Here is a 27,492-nt window from a genome sequence, read left to right on the forward strand (position 1 = left end):
TATATTTGATTATTTTGATTTTGATATCAAGAAGAATTACTTCATCTTTTAATGAGAAAAAATAGCTAAATCTCTGAAGTATATTTATTAGGAAATTTAAAAAGTAAAGAATAAAAACTTCTATTTGCATTTTTTTTAGATGCATTTCTATATGAAGTTTTATGTTAGACAATGAATTTGATTTCAGAGTAGTAATTGAGTTGTTGTTTTTAAAATAGCTGTTGTTTTAAATAAATATTTTTTCAAAATTGTGTTATGAATAAGATATTTGCTTAAATGCTTAATATTTGATATTTGCTTAAAATAAAGTATTTGAGTAATTTGTTTAAAATATCAGATTGATATAATTATTGTGAAAGGATAATATAGTTTATAAAATCTCTGCTTGTTTAATTGTAGCTTTGAAAGTGAAATTATTATTAAGACGTCCGTTAAATCAGTTAGTAGAACAAGGAATCATGCCTTGTAAGTAATACTGTGAATTTTTTAAAATGTTCAAATACTTTTTAATTTGTAAATTAATGTAATAACAACTTTTATATATTAGTATAATGTTTCATTTACAAATCTTTTTATAGCACTTAAAACACCTCCAGCATTCCATGAACAGAGACAAAAATTGGAAAGAGCAAAGGTAAATAAGGTTTAAATCAATATTTATATAATGAACAAATATTAGGGCTTTTCTATTCTTTGTTGTTTTAAAAATTTTATATACTACTGTCATATTTACTTACGAATCTTAGAAAAGTGTAAGAATATTCATCTGTTCAAAGTTAGAAAAGCTGTAGTTTACCTAAGTAATTTGAAATTGCTCTTGACAAAATTGAACTGTTGATGTTTTCTAATTTCATTTTACCATATATACTCTTTCATTTTTAAGTTTAGTAATAAATTTATATCATCTGACAAGTGCTTATACAGCAATTGACACTGCTTTTAGAACACGAACATAATATAACGGGCCTGTTTTTTGTACAAAAATAATGTTTTCAATTTTCAAATCTAAATTATTTATCAGAGAAATATTTTTTGTTTACTCAACTTTTTTTATACAAATACACTTTTGGTTAAAATATAATAAATCAAGCTAAGTACAATAGGGTTTTGTTTTACATATGATTAATATATATGAGTCGTTTATTTTGAAAGTGGCCTAAGTCCATTTATGTTAAAATGGAGATATTTAAGGGTTTGTGTTTTAATAAATTTAAAAATATTTGTAACCAATAAAATGGTACTATAATGTTTTTGTGTTTCTAAGGGTGTATAATTTATCAACCCAATTAGCATTATTAACATTGTTTAAAAAATAATATGTTTTTGTTAGCTTTAAATGGACTTAAGCCACTTTCAAAATTAATGAAGTAACTTTTCTAATTCTTAAAAAGGCATAAGTCCATGAAAAAAATCAATTTTCCTTGAAATAAAATAAAATAGTGTATATTTCTCTTTATCAAATTAAAAAATATTCAACTTTTATTCACTTTTAAAAGAATGTTACATTAAAATTAATAATATTTTGCAACTAATTATTCATTCTTCTCAAATTTTTGTATGCAGTAGAGATTTAAAATAATTGTGGTGTGCAGGTGATATATAGTATAATAGATCCATCAAATCATTGTATTTTAGCATTGCAACTGGCCTTGTTTTTTTTTTTTTTTTTTTGAGTCAATTCAATAATATTAAAGTTTCTTGGTCTCCCTTGACACGGTAGTAAATCCAGCTTTTTGAATAGTGCATCATTCATTGATGTCTTATAGAACATTTTATATGGTTCAGTTCTCAAAAATTGCATCCAATGTATTTTTAACCAGTTTACCCTTTCCCTGTTAGTATTTTTTAACCTTCTAAAAATTGCATTCTCTAGAGGCTTAGTTGAAATGAAATCCTCTCATTTCATTTCATTTAGAATGAACTTATTTTTTCGACACTTTTTTTATGACTTCCTAATATTCCTTGGGGACAAACAATAAATTGTTTTTTTCTTAACACCATTTCTACAACTCCAAAGTCGCTATCATTAGGAAGAAATGAATGCCCTGATAATAGAAACTTACCCGAGATTTGACAATAAAATAAAAAAACACACCATTCATGCTTTTCCAGCAATAACTTTCTTCACAATAAATGTTTTTTGGCCAATTTATAGACCTATAAACTGATCAGAAATAAAGATCACAAGACTCAAAATACATATGCACACTGTAATTTACATGTCAAGAACACTCATTTTATCTGCAACGAATTATGCAACAAATGATCTTGCTAAGATGGACTATACAAAATTAATTTTTCTATGTAATATTCTTAATGGTTATTAATTTTCTATTACAAAGGATTTATCAAACTACAAATACATAAATGAAAACATCTGCTGTACTTGGTGTCGATTTATGATTTCACTCCTTTCTTAGAGTGAATTCTGTATATACTTAGAGATTTTTTTATACATTTTTAAGCTAGCTGTTTTAGGGGGTAAAATTATCAGGAAATTCAAGAAAAGTAGATTGCAGGTGCACATTATGGTTACTATTATCAATTTGCATCACATTGGTAATCTTTTGTACTTGCTTGTTTTGAAAAATGAACTTAGGACACTTTCAAAATAAATGGCTCATATATGAAGATGTGTTTTTGTAAATTATTAGGTTAATCCTACATGCATGGTTAATTCTGATTACTAATGCAAAAGCTGCCTATTGTTGTTATGAAATTTATCGTGGAACAAAAGTACAGTAATACCCCAAACTTGCGCGATAGGTGGGACCAAGCAATAACTGCGTCAGTCAGGGTATAATTTTGCATATAAATACATACAAATTATTTTTAATTGGGGCTGGAGACTAAAAACAATAATTTAGGAAAAAATCTTTAATAAAATCTTAGATAATACATATGTATAACAAATTATATTATTAAAATCGTAAATTGAAGTTATTTTGATGTAGAAGGCTTCATAAAATCTAACAAATTCGTCTGACGGCTCAAAGATTTTTTCCTCCCACAAAATTTCCTCGTAGCATGCTAATAATTTTTTTATTTCTCGTTTAGTAGAAGAAATGTGCTCTTTGTTGGAGTCTATATTTTCTAAAATTTGTAACCCCTTTTCAATTGAACTGAGGCCTTCTGTCAAGTTTTCACAGCTTCGAGAATTTTTTCTTTACCATTTATAATTGTTCTGACCGTCGATTACGGTAGATCAAACTTCTTTTCCAATTCACAAATTTTCATTTTTGTATCAAAGTCTTTAATGTTAACTTTACATTCCAAAGATAAAGTTTTTCTTTCCTTGTTTGATGCAGAAGAATCAGTTCTACTTCGTTTGGATGACATAGTAGAGTCTCAAGTCTCCATAGATATAACAAACACAGAAATAAATAACACAAAATAAATTGTAGCTATGCATCAATTCTGTGTGACACATTCGAACATGTAAGCTAAACAATAGTGTGGGGGGGAGTGAGTAATCAAGAGTTGCATGGCGCTCAAACAAAAGATGAATCAACGAGATTTGAAAATCACGTAACTCCAGGTTCGCCTTAATCGTAAATTGGGGTATTACTGTAATGGTATAAAAATTAGAAACAATTTTCTACAGCCTGTTTTCTTTAAGATCTTATTTAATTCCATATTTCTATTACTGTCCAATAATGAATGGGTGAAAGTGCATCTAACTAGACTGCAGAAAGCTGCTAATTTGTGGGACATATCATGTGTGATTTCCAATGTATGTACAATGGTATAAATGTAGTTTTTGATAAACATAAGTATTATCTAATTTGAAAATATTAATATTCAAATAATTTAGAATAAATCAATAGAAGTTCTAAATTGAACATAATACTCGCAGTATTATTGTTAACCTTTCAACAGTGGAACAGTCAGATGCGGTTCTACCACTTAGTTGTGAAGAAGAAATGTGGGAAATTTTTGAAGTATTTTTTCATGCGTTTTTTCTCATTACTGTTTCGGAAAAAGATTTTGTAAACAGTTATGTCTAGTAAAGAAAAGTCTTTTTTTATTGTTACATAATTCATTTTTTATGTGAATTTTTTTTCACAGTAGTTTTTGGCAATACCCCCAAAAGAATTTGGCGAATATATACATCCCTCACCACTGCCACACGATCACCCTTAACGAATATATTCGTCGCTCACTGCTGAGTGGTTAATGTAATTTATAAAATTTTTGGTACAGTGGGCATCATTCCAAATTATACAAAGGTTATCTACATATTGAACAATCAATTTGATATGTTTGTTGTGTTTCTTAATTTATCTGTCCTATTCATGACACAACTATTTCAGCTATATTACCTGCTAATGGAGAATCCATTGGCACATCAAATCTTCATCTACAAAAATTGTTATCACAACAGAAATAAGAGTTGCATAAAATCAGATCCAAGTAGTCAAAGGTATGGCTATATATATTTCAAGTTGATATATTGTGTATATTAGATAATGCAGGTTCAATACAATAGAAGGAAACAAATTAACATAGTAGCATACTGTTAATATGCAAAAAAAGTTGGTTTCATGAAATTAGCAGAATTTAATTTATATAAAATTGTTAATATTTCATTTTTTAATCAATAATTTTAATTTAATATGTATAAATTACATAACTTTTTTGTCAATTGTTTCAAACATCAAGTAATTAATTGATGCTAATTTGTATATCTTTTACTTTATTGCCATTATACCATATGTAACAGAGGAAAAGTCTAATAATCAGTCAAAAAATGATCCACCAAGATTTTTGAATGTTTGGACTCTGGACCTTGAGACATTAAGAAATGAAAAAAAAAATTGGGGTTTCTTTTCTATATGTATTATTGATGGTAGTGTTTGTGGGGACATGATTTTGTTCTTCTGCTTTGAAGCTTAATAACTCCTATGCCTTTTGTTGAAAATTTCTGATTTGCAAGGAGGTTTGTGTATTAAGGGGATAGATGCTGTTAAATTTTGGTGGTTTTGGGGTGGGAAGTAGGGGTTATATGTTGTATCTCGAGTGGAGTTGGACTTAAATGAGGATTTTACTCCTCATCAGCATTTACAGTTTTTTTTATAAAACTTGTCTCTGCCTTCAAAATTAAGTTTTTGCCATTTTATAATAACTAATAATATAAAATGTTTTTAAATAAAATCTCAATTGTGATGGCACTCTCCCCAATTTTTACTCTTGCTGGGAAACTTACCCCACTCATTGCTGGATTTCTTTTATGTTGTTATAAATGCTATTTAAATAAATTTGTGATAGTTGAAATTTATTTTCAGCCTTAATAATCTATAACCCTGATTTTAAAATTTGAAATTTTGTTATACTTAATAAAACATTATTTGAGATAAAAGATGATTTTCATTACTTTATCAAATTTTCAAAAATTTGTTATGGCCTTTTGTACTTTATTTTAATGACAATGGATATGACTAATCATTTATTTTCAGTACAAAACTATAATGTTTTTTAATTCTAAAACTTAGAAAAATAGACACATACATACATTGAATGTTCATATTTTTTAAAATTCCTAGATGGGTGACATATTGAAGAGTAAAATTCAAAGAAGACCTGACAGACAAGAATTAATACAGCAACATATACTTGAAGGTATGTAAACATTTTGTAATCTTTAAATTTAAATAAATTTTCATAGAAATTTTATTATAATAGTTGTGTGTGTGTGTGTGTGTGTCTTTTTTATCAGATTATAAGCATTTGTTTTTGATTTCAAAATTGAATTTGTTGAAAAACTAAATCTAATGAAGATAATTCTTAATATTAAAAACTTTTTTCAATTCAAACATCTTTTTAATTGTTTATTTTTTAATATGTTTTCATATTTTAAAATATTTTAGATTTTTTTTTAAATTTTGAATTATTAAATTATGACTAAAAATCAGTTTTAAACATTGAATTTGATTTATTTTGTTTTCTTCAATATAAGCAACTTACTATAACACCTTGTAAACTTGCAGCCCAATTTTTATTAGTTCCAAATGTTTTCGTTCATATTCAATGAACTTTCTCAAGAAAAAGGAAACAAAACAACTATAGAAGACAAAATCGAACTCTTAGTACAAAAGCAGTAAACGAACAGGCTTTTCGAATTTTTGAAATATGTCATCTATAACCTTGCAACCGGACTTATGCAAAGCATAAGTTTACAGAAAAATTAAAATACCGACGAAAATTAAAATACCATATAAATACATTGTTCAATAATGCATATTATCTTTCTAGTAATACTGTTTATATTAGGCTAGAGGACCATGCTGCTGACACTTTTGTAGACTCTCGAAAATTGATTGCGAGGCCTTTATGGTTCGCTTTACAAATTTGCCAAGCTTCCACGTAGTGTCGGTGTTTGCAGTCTCGGACCATCTGCATTAGACTTGCTTGGTCCCACTCAGCTTTGACGTTTTGTGAGTCCGCTAAGACGTAGGTGGCCAGTGCAGTGCACGGTTGCTCCTGTCTTATATTTCTTTGGTGTTCTGCTAACCTGGTTTTGAGAGATCTTCCAGTGGCCCCTACATACTTTAAACTATTGTGTCTCCTAGAATCCATAACAGGGATTTTATACACACTGGGGAGTGTTTCTGTCTGCTGCAACAAAAATGTTTGGAACTAATAAAAATTGGTCTGCAAGTTTACAAGGTGTTATAGTAAGTTGCTTATATTGAATATTATGCAGTCTCGAACGAGTTTGTTTTCTTCCTCCTATTGAATAAATTTCTTCTGTAGTAGATAGTTTTTACGCTTACTTATTTTAATATGGTATTTTATTATTTTAATTACTTCTTTTTTTTTTTGTTGAATGCATTTATAAAGTTGTTACTTTTTATATATATTCATTTTACTATAATTTTTTCCTCCATTAAATTTTTAGAATATCTTTGTGATTAGAACAGTTAATATGTTGATTGACTATTTGTAATGTTTAAAGTAATCATAATTAAAGAGATTTTCAGATTTCTCTGTAGAAAGAACTATTGGATAGATCTCAACCAAATTCGGTATATATATATATCATCCTGAGTATGTGGTTTTGATTTTTGCAGAAAATTTTACTTCAAAATTCAGTTGTTATGGTGAAATTTGGTGCTGCTTTTTCCTTAATGTGCACATTGCATGTGTTTTCTAATAAATTTTGGGAGTTAAGAAACAGAGTGCAATAACTTTATTTCAGTTACATGTGATAACAAGTGTGGAATGTAGAATTGATAATTACTTCAAATATATGGCACAAATAGCCATATCTTTGAAGTCATATAAACTGCATTCATTTCACAACACACTCAACAGCAGAACATAACTGCTCTGTGTTGAGTTATGAAATTCTATCTTTTAAGGACAGTTTACATGAGAGTGGGGGGTTTTTTTGCCAAATTTGTCCACAGAAATGACACCTATTTGTTGTTTGCCTGACTATTTTTTGTAGTTTAGCACAGCAACTGTTCATGGTTGGGCCCATGATAAAGTAGTTGAATTCAGTTAAAAATAGGCATTGTAGTCCAGTCATAGTATGATTTCTGATGAAGATGTATATATCTGCTGTTTCTCCAATGACACAGAAGGAAATCATGGTATACCTAATTATTGGAATACTGCAACAATTTGGTTTGTCCAGTTTCACACACTATATTGTGAAAGTTATTGTAAAAAACAAATTTCTTTTTCATACTCTAATCTCTATCTTATTGCTGTATATGTTTTGTTTAGTTCCATATTGTGTTCAACTTGATCTCTGCAATGAACATGCACTGTACATATCAAAAGGCTTCTTCATCAAAGTAAATGATGTCTCCACAATGTGGTTGAAAATTCACTTACGTGAAAAAAGAAAGTGCTTCAGTCTGGATGTTAGTGGATGGAATTGGCAGTAGTCTGCAGCAGAAGTTTAAATGTACTCAGAAAGACACTCTTCTGATCTTTCTCCTTTGATCTTTTTGTTTTTTTTTTTTTAATCTAAAGATTAATTTAAAACTCTAGTTAAGGAAAGAAATTTATGAAATAAACAATTTTTTTGGTCTTATTATGGAAATTAATTACAATACTAATACTCAAAGTTGTTATATCTAAATGAAAACCTTTTCTGAGATTATTTTTCCTTTTTCAGATAGTATTTTAGTTTTATTGTTTTTAACATTATATTTTGAGAACTCCAAAATAATTCAAGTAATTTTTTTATGCATCTGTTTTTAGATACTACTGTAGATCCAAGTCTTCAGGCTAAACAACGCCAATTGAAGAAAGCACGTTTAGCTGATGGGTTGAATGATAGATTATCTCATCGTCCTGGTCCATTAGAACTTATTAAAGGGAACATTTTGAAAACTGATGAAGAATTTGCACAGGCAATAAGAGGTATACAAATATTTATGAAAAATATAACTTACAATAATTTGTAACTGTATAAATTAGAAACTAAAATAGAGTATTTGTTGTTTTAGAAGGACAAATAAATTTTAGGAGGACTTGTGAAGGACAAGCACAAAAACATTTAGAATCAATAATGATTGATGAAGAAGATAGTAGCAGTGAAGCTGCATTGTCTCCTCCACAAGATACCAGTGACATATCTCAAAGCAGGTAGTTTTTATTTGTTTTTGATATATTTGTTAGGATATAAAACATTTTTGTTTTTAAAGCAAAGTATAAAATAGATCATATTATAATTATTTAATATTTTAAGTTCTTATAACAATTAAAATAAATAAATATCAAAGATAAAATACACATCTTAACAGTAAAAAAAATTTATTTTCAAACAAACATTTTTAATTCACTTACCAGACAATTGTCAGGTTATAAAATACAAAACTATCTAAAAGTAATAAAATTTTATTTCTGAAATTTTTCCTTAATATGTAAATTGTTTTTCCTGTTGAATTAAATTTAAAAATTTGATAGTTTAATAATCTAAATTTCATTGAATTAATAATCTACTTTTAATTAAATTTTTTAATGCATTTGACATAAAATTAGAAATTAAAGACAAACAATTGCCAGATTATATTGGAGTATATTACTACTACTATTAATAATAATAGTAATATAGCCTGATATAATCCAGCAATTGTTTTGGCTTTAATATGTAACTATCAGGTTTTCGATGTTGATATTTGTATAAAATTAGGTACATGCCACATCTGTGTAATCTGTATAACTGTACTTCAGTGTTTTCTCCAGAAATTTTTTCCAGGTGACGAAATTGCTGGACAGACCCAATCCTCCTCATATAAATAATAATTGTCTTGAATAAGGCTATTCATAATAGCTTTAATGTCCTTAGTGATGTTTAAGGTAGAGTAAGTGTAAAAATTTTCAGATATGAATGAAAATTTAAGTTTTAGACTGAAAATTGAAAATAAAAAAAATAGTTCCAAAAAATTAATTTTCTGAAGACAAAGTCCTTTCCGGAACATGGGACCACCATTTTTAAGTTCCAAACATTACACTTTTGGCGACTGACCTTTCCTTTTAGGCTACTGGCCGCCAAACAGTCCTTTAAAAACACAAACATATATCCAATTAAAAATATTAACATTTGTAAAGAAGCAGGAACTGGTAAAGTACGGACGTCTTCTATTCTCCATCATGCCTTCTTGGGGTTGGTTCGGCTTTTATCTACAACGAAATAGGCGCTGGTAAAATGTAGATGAGGAAAGCTACCCCCTGGCGACGATATTTCAAAGTTATATTCGTTAATTTTCGTCCGATGGCGATAATTATGTTTAATTAATTTTCTGAAGACAAAGTCCTTTCCGGAACATGGGACCACCATTTTTAAGTTCCAAACATTACACTTTTGGCGACTGACCTTTCCTTTTAGGCTACTGGCCGCCAAACAGTCCTTTAAAAACACAAACATATATCCAATTAAAAATATTAACATTTGTAAAGAAGCAGGAACTGGTAAAGTACGGACGTCTTCTATTCTCCATCATGCCTTCTTGGGGTTGGTTCGGCTTTTATCTACAACGAAATAGGCGCTGGTAAAATGTAGATGAGGAAAGCTACCCCCTGGCGACGATATTTTAAAGTTATATTCGTTAATTTTCGTCCGATGGCGATAATTATGTTTAATTAATTTTCTGAAGACAAAGTCCTTTCCGGAACATGGGACCACCATTTTTAAGTTCCAAACATTACACTTTTGGCGACTGACCTTTCCTTTTAGGCTACTGGCCGCCAAACAGTCCTTTAAAAACACAAACATATATCCAATTAAAAATATTAACATTTGTAAAGAAGCAGGAACTGGTAAAGTACGGACGTCTTCTATTCTCCATCATGCCTTCTTGGGGTCCCATGTTCCGGAAAGGACTTTGTCTTCAGAAAATTAATTAAACATAATTATCGCCATCGGACGAAAATTAACGAGTTCCAAAAAATGTTAACCAATATTATTATACAGATGGAGAATGCTTTATCTGAAATTCCAAAAACTGAAAACCTGCAAAATTGAAAAAATTTTGAGTGATGGATTGCCTCTTTCCCTCCTGCTCCACTTCAATTCTATTGCAATACAACAAATGTGCACAATGTCCTAGTTTAAAAGATAAACTTAATTCCTATTTAAAAAGAATGTAAAAATTGCACAAAAATATTGATGTTATATCTTTAATGTAGAAATGTATAATTTTTTTTTCCTTATTCAAATATGATTAAAAGGAAATATTATATTAAATTATCATAATTATCATTTAAATAAGATATATATTATACTAGATATATTATAATTATTCATTGTATCATAATGAGTTCAAATATATTTTTAATTCAAAAAATTGTTACACATGAAATCTTAATATACAATTGCATTATGGATCGTGGATCATAATTTGTTTCTCATTGGTCAGTTATAATTCTGATCAACATATTTCATTTAAAATTAATTATGCTTTTATATTGCTAAATATTATTTTTAAATAATAAATACCTAATGATTATTTTTATAATGATTTGATTTTAACATTAATATGAGAATTATTTCTTTTTCAAATAATACTTCATAATTTTTCTTTTTGTATATATATTTAGCTTTCCCTCATTAGAACCAAGTGACTTATCTCCTGGTCCTAATCATGGATCTCCAGGATCTTTTGTAATTTCATTTGCAACATCACCAGTCAGTTCAGTGACTTCATCTCCTGTGAATTCATTAACGTCATCTCCACCACCACGTCCTATTAGTACTTCTTTGGGTTCACCGCCTTTAACTGTGCAAACAGTGGCAGTGGGAACTGGAAATAATCAGAAAGAATCTAATAAAAACAGAAAAAAAAGCAAATCTAAAGCACAACCAAAAACAAGAACAATCAAATTTCATGAATATAAGGTATTTAAATGAAATTTTTTTACATTTGTTGTTTACAATATTTAAGTCAATCAACAGATTCAAGAATACTGCAGTTTTTGAATTTAAAAACAAAATCAGTAAATTTTTTTTCTTAACCTGTGATCACATTTTTTTAACATGTGTACACGTAAGATGGCGGGGTTTTTTCCTCCACGGATTTTGTGCATAATTATGCTGCATGTAATTGCAGCATAATCACGCACAAAATCCTCAAATTTGATCATTCTGAAAAATCTTGTGATGTATCTTCTCTGTACATGCAAAATTTTATTAACATAGTTGTTTAGTTTATGGGGTAATGTTTTCTTTACAGAACAATGTCTTTTCAATGGCTCCTATAGGAGCTCTTTAAACTGTGTGATAGCATGGGCTTATGTGAAATGAGTTCAGCTGGAAATAGATGATAGGAGAGCTGTGATGTTTCTCAGAAGGACCATAAAATTATTTTTCTGTATTTTTTAGACACAAAATAAAGCCACAAAACTATTTAATTGTTGAAGGTTTTAATGTTACTTAAGTGCACTTATTTCTCCAATTATATCACTAAGAATTATTTTTATTAAGTGTGTGATTTAAATGAAAAGAAAAGATATACAAATTTATAATCCACTTTAGTTATTACTGAATGATATAAAACATATTTTGCAATTTTTACACAATATATTGATGCAAAATTTTCCTCAAAATTAACAATTTCATTTGGTTCAAAGAATTGTTAAAATACTTTGGTATGATGGTAATATCATATTATTACCATATATGCGGGAAGAATTTTTAAAAAATTTGTGTTACATGTACAGGAATGTGTAGGGGGAAAAGCTTTTAACCAAAGCTAATTTTCAAGCTTAAGTTATTGAGATTATACAAAGTTTAGTTTTTATATTAGTTAAATTTCATTATGACAGCAAAATTTAAATTATATTAAAACATGTTCCAAATAAATAAACATGTTTTATTCAACAAGAAAGATGTGGGACAATCTTGAATTTAATATATCTTACACAGTATAATTCTCAATAGCACTGTTCATTCCTTTTTTCTTTTTTAAAACTTCTATGTATAAAAGAAAATTATTTCAATAGAACTTATATTCATAGTTATTAATGATTTTAATAGTTCTGAAGGAATGAAAATATTTTTAAAAAAAAACGTTTTTAGAAAATATTTTAAATAATGAATACAAAAACTGTATTAAAAAATGTAAATTACTTGTAAGTATAAAAAATTGTCATAGAAACAATTGTTTGAAATTGTAACACGAATGGTAAAAATTCTTATTGTGGAGATGTCACAACATTGATTTTCTGTTAATTTATAAAATTGAAGCAACAAGTTTTTAAATGTGTCTGTAGTGTTCAGTGACTGCTGTTTAGATGTTTTTATTTAGCTACTGATATTGTAGAAATTAATTTATGTGATGCAGATAGTATTATTGTAAATATTTTAGTTTTACAGAAATCTTTTTTCTTTTTATCAGGAAAAAAGTGATTGTGGAATTAAAACTTTTTATCTGTAAGTTTATTTGGGTATTGAAATTTGTAATCCTTTCTGTAATTATCTGAGCTTTTTCTTTTTTTTTATTTAATTTATAAGACTGAAGAGGGTCATTTTTAAAAGAATAAGTTGAAATGCATTTGTAGAATAAAGGTTAGAATTGCCTCTTGGTGTCCTTTTTCTCTCCATAGAAAAGGAGAAAAAAGGATAAACAGTAGTATTGAGAATTATATTATTTATTAACACATTAAAAGTAAATGTATTTTAATAAAAACAATATTTAATATCCAGATTGATAGGAAGTTCTATAGATCGATAAACTGTTTTATGTGCTCACATTTCATATTTTATCATATTTTTGTCAGTTAAAATAAAAAAGTTTGAATCTTTAACTGATGCTGAGAGAAAAAATGAAATATTGGAAAGTTAGGAAAAAAACTAAATATTTAAATAATCTTATATTTTAAGATCTATTTTGCAAGTCAGATTATCAAATTATTTCAATATATTTTTATCAGAGTTTTAAAATAATATAATAAACACTTTTAAATCTCAAAATGTAGGGTCCACCAAATGCCCAGAAAAATCAAACAACAACAACAGTATCATCTGAAACATCATATGAATTATTATTGCAACAACAGCAATTACTCTTGCAGTGGCAATTAGAATGGCAGCAAAAATATCCACAAATTATATTGTCTGCTTCACAGGTAAGAACATAATGAAAATATTATATAATAATAGAATAATTGTTATAATTAAAAAGAAACAACAATTGAAAGTAGTTAAAATTCATTAAGTTTAAAAGATCACCATTGCAATTATTATATTATAACTTAGTCATTTGTGTTGATTTAGTAAAAATTATTGTTTTATAATTTCACTGACTAAATAATAATGTTTAGATAATTTAAAACTTCAAGTACTTATTTACATAAAAATAATGTTCTATAAATAGATTGACTATGCCTTAATAGACAAACCTTTTAAAAACAAAAACATTAATGTGTGTATAATGATAAATACAATATACAAATTTAAAAAGTAAAAAAATAGTTAAAAAATTACATCAAAATAATATATTTAAAACTGCATCTTAAAATGGTGGGAAAGTATTAAAATGCATCATAAATAAGGTTTTACCCAAGTTCTACAAATAAATAAAATTGTAATAAAGAAGATCTTCAACTAGAAAGAGTGCATTTATTGCTCTATGAAAGGTTGAACATATGGATAAAGATGAAAGTTGGGTATGTATGAAGTATTTCAAGTTATTCTTAACAGCACATAATGCAAAACTAAAGAAAGAGAAAAAAAATCAGTTAAAATATTTTAAAACAAATTGTTGGGGAAGTAATCAGTTTAGTGAAATAAGTCTCACATTGACAACTTTGCCAGGGCTAGTGCAACTTGAAGAGGACATAAAGCACTAAAAATCGAATATACTTTTTTAAGTTCAGAAGGAAGTTTAAGTAGCAACAATAATGCAGAGACAGCACATAAGAACTAGCAATAATCAACAATTTTTTGGAAGTTAACAAAAAAGAGAGCCCAAAGGACAGATGAAGAGGAAATATGGCAACAGTGGTGTCAAAGAGAAAATTGCTATGAATGAAAAATATTTTAATTAATGATTTGGTATAACTTTTGAAAATAAATTTCTCATTGAAAATTATACCAAAATTATTAATAGAAATGAACATTGTTGATATAAGTATATATAAGTATTTTAATAGTCATGTTATTACTTGCAATACTTTCTCAACTTGAATTATTATTTTCAATTAAATCATTTAGAAAAATGCTAAAAAGTAAAGGATTCAATGATTGTTACTGTCTGACCCTTTATTTATAAAAACTAATTTAAACAAATCCTACCCTATGGTATCCTAATATAACACTATATAATGCAGATTCTAGAGAAACAAATTTAAAACTAATATCATAGTTTAATAATTTACTGCATAGTAAATTTCTGTGCACTTTCTCAAAAGCAACTGACAAATCAACAAAAAATGGATATGCTTTACAACATTTCCTTTTTAATGTTTTTTTAAATAAAAGTATCCAAAATAGCAATATTTATCTATTATAGAGTATTTTGAGCTAAAACCAGCTCATTATTCTCATATAATACATGTATTCAACCCTATCTAACGTTAGAATTTATATCAAATTTATTGCAAAGATAACTTCGAATATTATCATCACCAATTTATATATTTAAATCACTCAAAGCATAATATAATCTTCTTATAAACAAAAATTTATTATATCAAAACTATTTACCAGTATCTTCTTGAATGTAAACAAAGCAAACAAAAAAGCCACCTGAAGGAAGCACAATATTAATTTCTATTTAAAAAAAAAAAATTAGTTTTAACTTTAAAATTTAAAGATGAATTAACACGCAATATCCAACCAGCTTGGAATTTACTTATTATTGGTGATGGTTTTAAAGAATACAATATGTGTAAGAGACTAAAAATCCATATATGAGAAACAAATAAGCATAACTCCAAACATTAAATAAATTTTAATTAAGTTTCTATTATCATAGAAAAAGTGTCTGTATGTCTTGGCTGTATGTTTTTTGCACCTCCTTTACCATGTTTAAAAATTTTTGTAAAAATGTGTATATATATGTATATACATACATACATACCATATTTTACAGACTATAAGATGCACTTTTTTCTTTGAAAAATTGCCTCCAAAATTCAGGTGCGTCTTATAGTCCGTAAAATACGGTAATTTGTAGTATTTCATGGGGTGGTTTTATTAAGTGGTGAAAGTTATTTCAAGCCTTTTGTCATTAATAAGACATTACTGTGAGAAGTCTGGATCAAATTTATTGATTTAAACCCCTTTTCTGACGTTGGGACGGTTAGGCCCGCTCACTTGGTCACTGGATGGCTCTATATATTAGTTGTTATCAGGATGCTAAGATCCCTTCAATGTCAGGTCCTAACACCAGTTAGGATAGTTCAAACTTGTATCCTAACTTGTGGTATATTTAAATTAACATTAAATAGGAGGGCTTTATCTACATGTCGAGTGGGAAGTGCCGTCAGTCAATAGGGGTTTGTTCTTAGAATAAGGTGCGATTTAGGTGAGTTAACTATAAATAACAGTTTAATAAGCTAAATGACACAATTGAGTTAATTATAACTATTACAGTAAGTCTACATATAGGCACAAACAACATTTTGTCTGATAATCAGTGTACAGACTAAAATATATTGACTATATACTACCTACTTATCTCTTAAGTTGCCCAAGAGAGAGTTTACAATGCTCTAAGTATAATACCTCTGGGAGATAATACACAATGTCTTTGGATCTCATTGAGGTAGCATAACACTTGGGAGTTTCTTTGGAGACAGGTTTTGGAGGAGAAGAGAGATGAGAGCTTTGGTCCATGCTCTTTGAGGTGAACCTCGGGTGCGAGCCCGTTATATCCCCATAGGATGTGTGAATTTAATCAGGTGACTCTACATCACTGCTGTGGTGTCATTGGTGGGCTGTCTAGAGCTGTGGGAGTTTAACCATTTGGATGGAAAGTTTAATTTCCCCCTTTGTTATTCTACTCTTCTTATCGTGTAATTGTTTGTGGTGATGTTCACACACACTAACAGTTAGTTGTTATGATTTATCAAATAAACTTTCCCAAAGGAAAGAGGAGGGGTCTCCAGGATCTCACATTACTGTAAATTTAAAAAAATAAGTAGTAGTATTACTTAGCAAATAAATTATATTATTTTAAAAAGTTGTGTCAGAATTGAAAGTAATGTATATTAAATATTAATGTAATTTATAATTTTTAAATTTTAATATGTTATAATTAGTATAAATTGAAATTTGTAACAAATATCGAATAATTGAAATTTTTTTTCAAAATTTAGCTTTAAAAATGACATTTCTCAATATTTTATAAAATTATTTTTTCTATTTGTAAACAAAAATTCTAATTTAAAATGCTTATATTTAAATAATAATAATAATAATGCTTTTTCAGAATTCATCTGGGGACCAAACAGTTTCAAATGGACAGGCAACAAATATTTCACATTCAACACAAAATCAAGATATTCTTCGTACATTATCGAAATTAGAAGATATGAAAGGTAAATTACTTCAAATTTTTAACAATTTAATTTATGTTTTTAGTTAATAAACATTTTTCTTTATTACGTTTTTTAGTTAGTGATTTAAAAGCAGAATTAAAAAGAAGAAATCTCCCAGTTTCTGGGTCAAAACCTCAGTTAATAGAACGTTTAAAACCTTATTCCGATTTTGCAACAAACATATCTACATCAACAGCTGGCAACATAGTTACTGTGTCACCTACTATGCCAGTAAATGTTAGTGGTTTATTACTAGATGCTTATTCATCAGTGACATGTCAGAGTGATTCAGAGGTACCTCCAACCTCGCCAATGACTATGAATAATGATAATACACCACCTGGAATAGATATAGTAAAACAAGAACCATTTCAAGAAACTCAGTTGAGTGGATCTCGCCCTTCTTCTGTTGTGCCAATGGACATTGATAGTAATCCTAATAATGATGCAATAGATATTAATAATACCATTCCAGTTGTTGCATCGAATGAAAATATTGTTAAATTGCAACAAAAAAGAATTGAGGAACTTCAGCGGGAATTAGAATGGTAAATATTTTTCAGAAATTATCATCCAAGTAGAATGGCATTAAACTGATAATATAAATTTATTTTGATAAATATAAATTAAAATATTTTTAAAACTAGAATTTAAAACAATATAATATTTACAAAGTTTCAGTTAAATATGAAATTTTAATTGATGTAGTTTATAATTACTGTAACTGAATTGGCAATCAATTAAAGCCAAATGATTGCTGAATTATATCATGCTATATTATTACTACTGGCTACTACTATTATTAATTAAATGCTAAATAATTTGGCACTAGAGGCAGGTGTTAGGTGCATCTCTTGCTGAATTTAATAATTACAATTAAATTAATAATTTAGAAGGTTCTGGAAGAAAAAAATCAGCCCAAAGTGGGATAGTAGTAGTAATATATCATGATATAATTTATCAGTCATTTAGCTTTAGTATATAACTATTAGACTTAGATGTTTGTATTGACAGTCAATTTGATTATAAATTTTATTATAAATCTATTTAATTAATCACTATAGCAATTTTTATTTGAATATGATAAAATTTTTTGTTGTATTAATAACTTAACTTCTGAATTTTCTGAAAAAAGTGAAATAATAAATCACTGCTGAAATTTAGAATGGAATAGAAAAGAATCAGTTCTTTTTAAATTTCTGAAAATAATCTAATAAATCTAAATTAAAAAGTAATTATTAAACATAAATATATTCTATATCATATATAAATATGTAAAGAATGTTTCAACATTAAAAAGTGAATAATATATTTTTTAAATAAAGTTATAATAAATACCGCATTTTACGGACTATAAGACAAACCTTAATTTTGCAGGCAATTTTTCGAAGACAAAAGTGCATCTTATAGTCCGTAAAATACGGTATATTAAACAATATTTTGATTAATTGATCTTAAATAATATTTTACAGGTCTCATTTACAATTACAACAACATCAGTCTATATTAAATCATCAAAAAGCACAATCATCAAATATACTTGCTTCTCCTGCAGCTGTTGCAGTTGCATTAACATCACCATCCTCTGTTACAAATAGTCCTTCGTGTTCAATACCTTCAACTATATCTTCTGCAGTGTCTCAGGATAATTCTGTGGATTCTAAATTGTTCTCAAGACAACTGTTACAACAAAAGTTTCAACAAAATCAAAATTCTCAACAAGGTAAGTTTTGTGTTAAATAAATTTTTTTGTAGAACTGGAAGTTAATTTTTGAGATGTATTTATGATTTATAGGTATACCTATAGTTTCAACACAACCATCATCTGCTTCAGTGAAAGCAAGTTTAGCTGCATTCCTTCATAATCAACAAAATGCTGCAACTAGTAATTCTGTTCCTACATCTGTACCTTTAACAAGTTTTCCTGCAACACTTATAGCTTCTCATGTCCTTGCAACTGCACCCACTACATCCAATCACATAAACCAAGCCACAGTACCAGTTGTATTGACTCAGCCTACTTCAACATTAAATATTAATGATAAATCTCACATCAATTCATTACCTAATGGTGTTCTTCAAAAATCAGTTTCCTGTCATACACCATTAAATTCAAGGTAAATTCAATTTAATGTAATATATTTTTTTAAATAATGTCCAATTTATATATATATATATATATATAATAAAAATTCTATCATTTTTAAGATCCAAATATTACATTTTGAGTTGTGTTATATTTCTGTTATAATTGTCTTGATAAGGTTGTATTGCAGATATATAAAATAACTGAAAAGATTATGCACAAAACTCCTTTATTGTTCTGTAGTTATGTGTACAAACATAAGAGAACATACAATCATTTAAACTATGAGTTTTGAATAATAATGAAATAATCATTAATAAATAGCATTTTCTATAATGTGATAGAATGACTCATTGTTACACACTGTTTTTACAATAACATTGACATTAAGTATCATTAATATTGATGATGATAATGAATTAATAGGGTTTTCTTGCATCAAAACATTCTTGTGCTGAAATGTAATTTTGTCCAGATAATCTGGAAATTATAATAATTATAGACTGTTTTCACTTTATTGTTTTAGTATATCTATAATGATTTGTTAACAGAAATGAAACAGAATGAGCAAGTATTTATTGTGACACCATAATGCTGGGCTGCAATTTTTAATTTATTTAATTTAAAATATATGCTCTCCACCTCAAATTAGTACTGTAGTGTCTTTCCCCTGTACATCATACTTTTCCTTTAACAATAGTGTCGTGCCAGTCATCTATCTTAACTGCTTTCAGGGGAAAAATTTTTCTGGTTTTCATCAGAAGTTTGTATATAGTTAATTGGAGCTTCCTGCCCCTAAGGTTTTCATATCTGATTTTGTCTTTCATATATCTAACTTTGTTCTCAAGATTAAGTACAGACAGATGGACAACATTGGGAATTTATAGGTCTACAATTTTTCAAATTATAGCCCAAAATGCAATATATTAATGTTTGAGATGGCAACGTTTAAACTTTATATTGGTAATTATCTTGCTTTCAACATTCACTTTGGAGGTGCAGGGTATGTGGTAGGATGAGTTATATGAAGGTTTTATTTTCATTCTTGCAGTTTTTGTGAGGTGTATGCCATTGTGAATTATCACTGGTGTAGGTTATCTCACAAAGTTTGGCAAGTTTCTTTCCTTTTTAAAGATAAAATCTGTTAAGAAATTGATGAGTGAAACCCTTTCAGTTGCTTCTGAAAATAATGTAGATTTTGTTATTTTACATCTAATATTTAGGTAACTGCTTTATGAAATTTGATTTGATAAATAAGGTCTCCTACCATTGTATCTGTAAATTGGGAATAGGATGTGGTACTACCCTTTTTTAATATAGACATAAGTGCCTAGTTCAAGATTGACAGTCCAGATTGTCACAGCAATCTTATATGACTGGTGTGTCAAAATAGAACAATACAAAGGCTCCACATGCTAGTTTTATTACAAAAAAAGACACAAGTTATGGCTAATTTTTGTAAGATTCAATTCAATGTCTTGTATGATATTTAAAAAATAATAAATCTGCTTTAGAGAATATTTCATGCATTAATATTAATTCAATATTGATATTGAGTGAAACTCAATGATAAAAATTAATAAAATGTTATTTTCTTGCAAATTTTGAGTTTGATTTTCATTTGGTTATTAATTACTAAGGCAGGCTGTGGACCATTTAGGCACAAAAAAATCATAGTTATAATTTATAAGGTTTTTAGTGTCTAGATGTCCTAGCCATAGTTATTACAGACTATGTAAAAAGTTAAAGTTCAAATTACAAAAGTGCTACAAAATAATCATGGTAACTCAAAATAAATTTTCTGATAGTATTCTCAGCAAGGAAATAGCTCCATTTTTCACGTGGAATTGTCATTTCCTTGTTATTATTTACGAAGATTTTTAATTTACAAACATTTTTTGTTTTAGAGCATCATCACTTCCAAATTTTGCATTATTGCAAACTACAAAGCCTTGTCCCGTTAGAACAAATACTGATCCTAAATTTCAGAACAGTAGACTTCCACCAAATTATGATGAAGCAACAAAACAGTTAAAATCAAATCAGGTAATTTATATGATATTTAAAAAAATTATAATCTTTTCTAAAGAGTTTTTCTGAAATAACATACTGTTAAGATGATTTAAATTATTGACATCATATTTTGTAATTATTAATATAGTATTATGTATCTTAATATTATCAAAACATAAAGTTGTTGTGCATTTATTGTTTATTATTTATTTACGTGTGTATTCAAAAATTTATGGAATTACTGAAAAATTTTATTTTAATAAATTCAAACTGCATATTTATTTATAAAAATAGATTCATTTAATTTAAATATTCAACTTTAAATTAGTTTTGAAAATAAAACAACAAAAATAAAGTTCTATTTTTGCTGTTTTGTTTTCAATAATTTTTAATTATTCTTGATAATGATTATATTTTTTAGTTATTACCATTTCAGTTCTATCAATAATTAGTAGTAATTGTGAATAAAATGTAGAAGTATTTCTGAAAGTAAATGAATATGTCGTCATAAAATACTAAAGAAATTGTCACACTTTTTCCTTCTTACGTGTAAGTTTTAATATTAATGTAAATTCAGATGCTATGAAAAATACTTCTGCTGAATTTATTTTTATATATTTGATTGCCTATTGCTGTTTTATTTTGTCTTTTAGAAATAAAATAGAACAAATTTGTTTTGTTTGGATAAATTATATGTTAAACTGTTTTTTAAGATCATTGTGGTCTTAAAAATATTTACATTAATTTTCTAAACAGTTTTGTTATTCAATCTGTGTCTATCTGTAAATTTCATAAATTAAAATTGAATTCTAAGTAAAATAGATCTAGCTATTTCCTGTATATTATCTGATAAGCAATTACAAATCATTTATATTCTTATTTTTGAGTTAATGGAAAGATTTTTATTAAATTCAAGATTAATTAGTATTAATGCATTTTCATTTTGCAGGCTATTCAACAATTCCAATTAGGAATTGCTAAACAACTGACAACAAAGCGACCCCGGGGACAAAAATCTGTCAAAAGCCAAGCTGTTGATGATGTTTTGGAAATATTAATTAAAAATGGAGGTAATCTATATTTTAATACAAGATAAAAAGAAATAATATTAAAGTAATATTGAATAAAAATAAACAAAAATAATAAAAAGGAATATTGAATAAGAATGATGATTTGCATATTAAGATTATATGGTATATTAATCAATGGTAAGTATTGAATAGTAAGAAAGGTTTTATAACCAGATATTTAAATTTTTATTATCCAGATGCCTTATAATTTTAATATTGGGATTTGAAATATTGATATTAAGAATGTAGAAGTAAAAAAAATTGACTTTTCAAAACCATACATAAAATATTTATCCATGATAAAACTTGTTAACTGTTAAATACTGACTGGGTTTTAGTCAAGGATACCTGAAGGAGAATAAGAATCAACCCATTATCCTGAACCCCAAGGAATTAGGGTCTCCTATACAATGTTTATTTATTTTCTTTCCTTTAATATGATAAATTTAATTTTGCTATAGGCCTGTTTGTATTTTGCCTTAGTCCCCATAACCCTGTGGGTTGCTCTAGTTATAGTATACAAAATTATACGAAAAATATGTCTTCATTGCATTAAAATATTTTTCCAAAGGAAATTGGAATGTATTCATTGTTTTTTGTTTTTATAAACTAATTGTTATTGTTTTTGATAAATTAGACTTCTTTCTATAATTGTGTAATTATTTTCATATTTATATGTATTTTACTTATTTCCTTGTCAGGAATATTAGCAGTACTGATAGTTTCTATAAGATCTTTGACTATACAGTAATTTTAAGTTTGTTTTTACTAAACAGACATATATATCATTTTTAGAATTTATAGGATTATTCATAACTGTCCAGGGTTTTGGTGCTTGATAGTGTAATAACTAAAGCAGACACAGCAGAACAGCTAATATCAATAATTAGAGAATCTCTCCAAGTTTATATTTGTAATACCATTGACACTTTAACTTCAGATTTCATTACTAGGTGGCAGTCATGATAAAACATGACATTCAGTGGTAAGAAAGTTTTTTTGCATTTTGCAACAGAATTTGAAAAATGCAAGTCTGTTGTGACAGTTCAATGTAGATTTTGCAACAAATATTACACACACTCTGACAGACATGACAATTCATGCATGATATACTAAGTCTCAGCAGACTGGCTGCCTGTACACTTCAAAAACAGACAGACCAGCCATCTGCTGAGAGAATCCAACTTGTACAAGAAAGTTTTGCCACAATTTGAGGACAACAGTGCAGACTTCATTTTCCAACAAGACAGAACTCCATTACACTTTTATTCAGATGTCCACCGTCGTCATAATGCTGAGCTTCCTGGTTGTTGATTGGACGTGCTTCTCGTGACGACTCTTCTTCTGTGGACTCCACAGTCACCTGACTTAACCCATGTGGTATTTTTTATTGTAGGATTACATCAGAGATCATGTGTATGTATCTCTATGCCACATGATTTAGAACAGTTGCAAGACAGGATCATCTGTTTAATCAATATTGACAGTGAGATGTTGGGATGTATGTGGCAATAACTTGAATATAGGATTGATGATTGTCATGTCACTAGATGTGGACATACAGAGCACCAGTAATGTATGTCCAAAACTGAGAGATTCTCTACTTATTAATATGAGCTGTTCTGTGTGTATGCTTTGGTTATTATGCAGTCGAGTTCCAAAACCCCAGAGGGACTTATAAATAACCATGTATAATTTAGCAAAATAAATAGATATATATAAAATTGGGATTTTTAAAAATTTCACATTAATTAGTCAGATAAATATCAAATTATACACCTATCTCTCGTTTTACACGGTACTTCTTTTACACGTTTTTGCTTTTACACAGTTTAAAAAATAAATGTAGAAAATAAACTGGCTATGATCAAAAGGAACAATTTTTAACTCTAATCTACATCTATATTCCAATCCACCTTAATTATATGTTATAGTTGACATTTAGGATACTAGGTGACAGTTTTATTTGAATCCGTCAAATAGTAACCGATAAACCGATATAGGGTACTCCCCCATACGCATGAAGTTGCATTTGTTGCACATAGTTTTAAACCAGAAAATTTTAATTTTTCATATTCATAAGTAACAAATGATTACATTATTTTTAATTACATTTTTTACATTACATTACATTACACAATTACATTACATTTTTATGAATCTTTCAGATTTTATTTTTTGTTTGATTTATGTACAGTATCTTTAAAAAATTGAAAAAGTTCATAATTAATAAACAACGAAATTATGCATTTTTTGCATACTTTTCGATTTACACGGTTTTACATTCAAAAAGATACAAATTTGATTTACACGTTTTTCTCAGGAAACTATCTTCCATGTAAATCGAGGGATAGGTGTATAGTAATAGTTCTTACAAAAAAAATTTAACTAAGTTTTATGTAAAATTGGTCTTTACCAATTTTACAAATGTCATAAAAAACATATATATAATGAATTAAAGAACTTTCTTCATTTTATTATTCTCAATAGTTCAACTTTCCTAAAATTTTATATTATTCTAAGTTTTGTTTATCTGAGATTGATCTAAATTTGATGAAATATCAACAAATACATAAAAGTTCATTTATCTTGTTTTAAAAGACTATTATTAGAAAATTATTGTTTAAACATAGAAATGTAATCTTGGATAGTTTTTTTAAAGCCATAGTGTATAAGGTTTAAATTAATTTTTTTTTCTTTCAGAGCTTCCACCTAGTGCTGCTCAAGAACCACCAACTCCTACAACTCCTGAAACAGGAAAACCAGCAGCAAATGCTCCTCCATTATTTCCTTCAACATCTTCGTTACCATCGGTTACTCCACCACCTTCGACAATTCTTACAGAAACTGAAAATGGAGTAACAAATACTCTAGATTTTGATTTTCATCTAGGTCTAGATGAAATCGAGGCTATGGATCTTGGAGTGCTTGGTCCTGAAGATAATTCCCAGAAAACAGATTCTAGTATAGTTTGCCCATCCACACATACCGAAACCCATAAGTCCCATCAGCAATGTAATAAGAATCCATCGTATTCAATATCTGCTAACAATGAATTAACAAATACGAATATGGACATCGAACTGTGCGATTGGTTGGATTCCGTGATGCAGCCATCCACGAATACGTCCGTCGACCTGTCTTCTAACGGAAGTTTTCTGCACCGGCCACAAAACACATACAATAACAATAATGACAATGATCCTCTACTCTCTAACATGGCGAGTACTCACGATCCGTTCGATCTTTTTTCTATCGAAGACATGGATTTTAAAACACCGACAGAACTAAGTGGTGTTCTGAGTTGGGACAAAGTGGATTTTGCCACTTAGCAACAATGCTGTGATAAAGTGGTCCAGTTTTTTTGTCTGTTTTGTAAAGAAAAGGGGGAAGATTCAAATCAAGACGGATTTATTTCCTTCCTGTTGAGTTCGCCGTTCTAAGAAGCGACGGCATTTTTACGATCCGAAGTTAAGTTAGTGCCATTTAAACCCATAAATTAAACTGATGAAGGACCATTATTTCTTCCAAATAGGTATCATTTAATAGGTCATTAGTCTGTTCGTGGACCAAAATGGTTAATTTGACCAGAGTACAAGGAAGTACTGTCTTCCAAATTAGGAGATGGATTAGTTCTATTTGTGAATAAACAGATTCTAGTTTGTTTGATGGTGGGGGTAAAATTTCGTGTGATTTTTATTGGATTGTTATAGCTTATTACATAAATAAATTTGATAGCCTATTATTATTTTTTGCACATACAGTATATGTTGCAACTAATGAAGTTGAAAGCCAACTTTAAATAATCACAATGACAAACTGAAAACAAATCCTTTGGCTTGCAAATTCCTTTATTTGCCATATCTTCTGGTATTTTATTACCAATAAGCATATCCAATCCACGAATCAGAATCAAGAAGTTACCTGAACCAAAATATTATGCAGAAAAGGACAATAGGTTTTTGAGAACTTGGAGCATAACCTCCCTTTCAGTATTTTGTTTTCTAAAATTTCATTTGAGTGACTATGCCAAATTGTCATGACTGATAATTTACAAAACCTTTCTAATCCTTCCACAGTTCTTCCAGTCTCAGGAGTCTATTGCTCCCTGCTCATTTATCAGTGCCTTATTTTTTTGGTATATATTGAATGTAATTCTTCGAGGAAGCCAGTTTTATGGGTGTTTCTGCAAATTCATGCTTCCACTTGCTATGTCAATTTACTCCATTTGCTCAAGGTAAAAAAAATCATTTGTACCATCAAATTACTAATAGAAGAGTTTTGAATTAACAAAATAACAAAAATTTAACGAAATTTGAATTTAACCAAGTGAAATTTGGAGCTTTTTAATTGAAGCATTAGTTTTTATGCTATTTTTATGGAAGTATTAAAATGGATAATATCGGTTGCATAAGAAAAATCATGTACTTGCTAATTATAAATAACAGGCCTGCTAATGTGTGTCAAAATTACCATTCCAATAATAGTTCAAAAGAGAGAAACTCGTCAAAATTCAGTTCCAGGAGACAGAGAGAAGAGGAATTTCATGCTTTGCTTATCTGTTCGTTTTTAGAAAGGACATACATTCCAAACCATGTCCAAACTGTGCTTATATATATATATATAAAAAAGTATGTGTGAATATATTTAGTGTCAAACACATTCCTACATCTGTTTCACCCCCAGTTACCCTGCAAAATAAGTATGAAATGACACATCTCTCCAAGATTAAGTCTTATGCTGAAGGCATGAAGTGCCTTATAAAAAGTTGGAGACGTTCGAAATTGGAACTGTGCTTTCTTTTGACTATTTATAGATTTTTGTCGCGAAATTTAATTTTGTGTATTGGATCAAGTGCGTCAAATTCGTAGTACCGTATTGCACGGGGTGAAACAGTAATAGGACTGTCCTGGCAAGCCTCTGTGGGACAGTAAATCCAGAACTAATAAAAAGGGATGACAGAACTTGGGTTGATTATACGCTTGTTCAATTTTGTATATAATTTGTGGTGTCTTTTTTTTTCCCCCTTTGGCTAGGAAGCCTTGTCAAAATAAAACTTTGAAAAAGTGTGAAATGTGTTTTTATTATCAAAACATATCCTATTTTGAAGACTTTTTCTAGCATATTGTAATGTTTTATAAACAAAATATCAGCATGCCATATTTAGTGTAATTAAAAATGGCATTATTTAATGCTAACTTTTACAGAAGCTGAAACTACGAATAAATTTTTGTAGCGCATTCGACGACTATTATGTGTGATGTGGCTTATTTTAGTAGTCTTATTGAAAGTGTTCGTTAAAAAAAAAAAATTATATTCCCGTAT

General features: G+C 28.2%; 1 protein-coding gene across 2 annotated transcripts in view; it reads left to right on the forward strand.

The window, feature by feature from the left end:
- LOC136987697 (myocardin-related transcription factor A-like) overlaps positions 1–27,241 on the forward strand; it is a 107,629-nt gene extending 80,388 nt beyond the window's left edge. For both annotated transcript variants that reach the window (XM_067285456.1, XM_067285455.1), the window contains 14 exons: positions 400–465; positions 579–634; positions 5,544–5,619; positions 8,215–8,376; positions 8,463–8,601; positions 11,056–11,353; positions 13,432–13,581; positions 16,890–16,998; positions 17,075–17,546; positions 18,471–18,721; positions 18,794–19,115; positions 20,992–21,130; positions 22,047–22,167; positions 24,871–27,241. In XM_067285456.1, coding sequence (XP_067141557.1) covers positions 400–465; positions 579–634; positions 5,544–5,619; positions 8,215–8,376; positions 8,463–8,601; positions 11,056–11,353; positions 13,432–13,581; positions 16,890–16,998; positions 17,075–17,546; positions 18,471–18,721; positions 18,794–19,115; positions 20,992–21,130; positions 22,047–22,167; positions 24,871–25,499 — 2,990 coding nt within the window. In that variant the 3' untranslated portion in view covers positions 25,500–27,241. The remainder of the gene's footprint in view (positions 1–399; positions 466–578; positions 635–5,543; positions 5,620–8,214; positions 8,377–8,462; positions 8,602–11,055; positions 11,354–13,431; positions 13,582–16,889; positions 16,999–17,074; positions 17,547–18,470; positions 18,722–18,793; positions 19,116–20,991; positions 21,131–22,046; positions 22,168–24,870) is intronic.
- The last annotated feature ends 251 nt before the right edge of the window (positions 27,242–27,492 follow it).

This window comes from Centruroides vittatus, unplaced genomic scaffold (genome assembly GCF_030686945.1).
Source record: "Centruroides vittatus isolate TY-2023 unplaced genomic scaffold, ASM3068694v2 scaffold_2569, whole genome shotgun sequence".
Taxonomy (NCBI): domain Eukaryota; kingdom Metazoa; phylum Arthropoda; class Arachnida; order Scorpiones; family Buthidae; genus Centruroides; species Centruroides vittatus.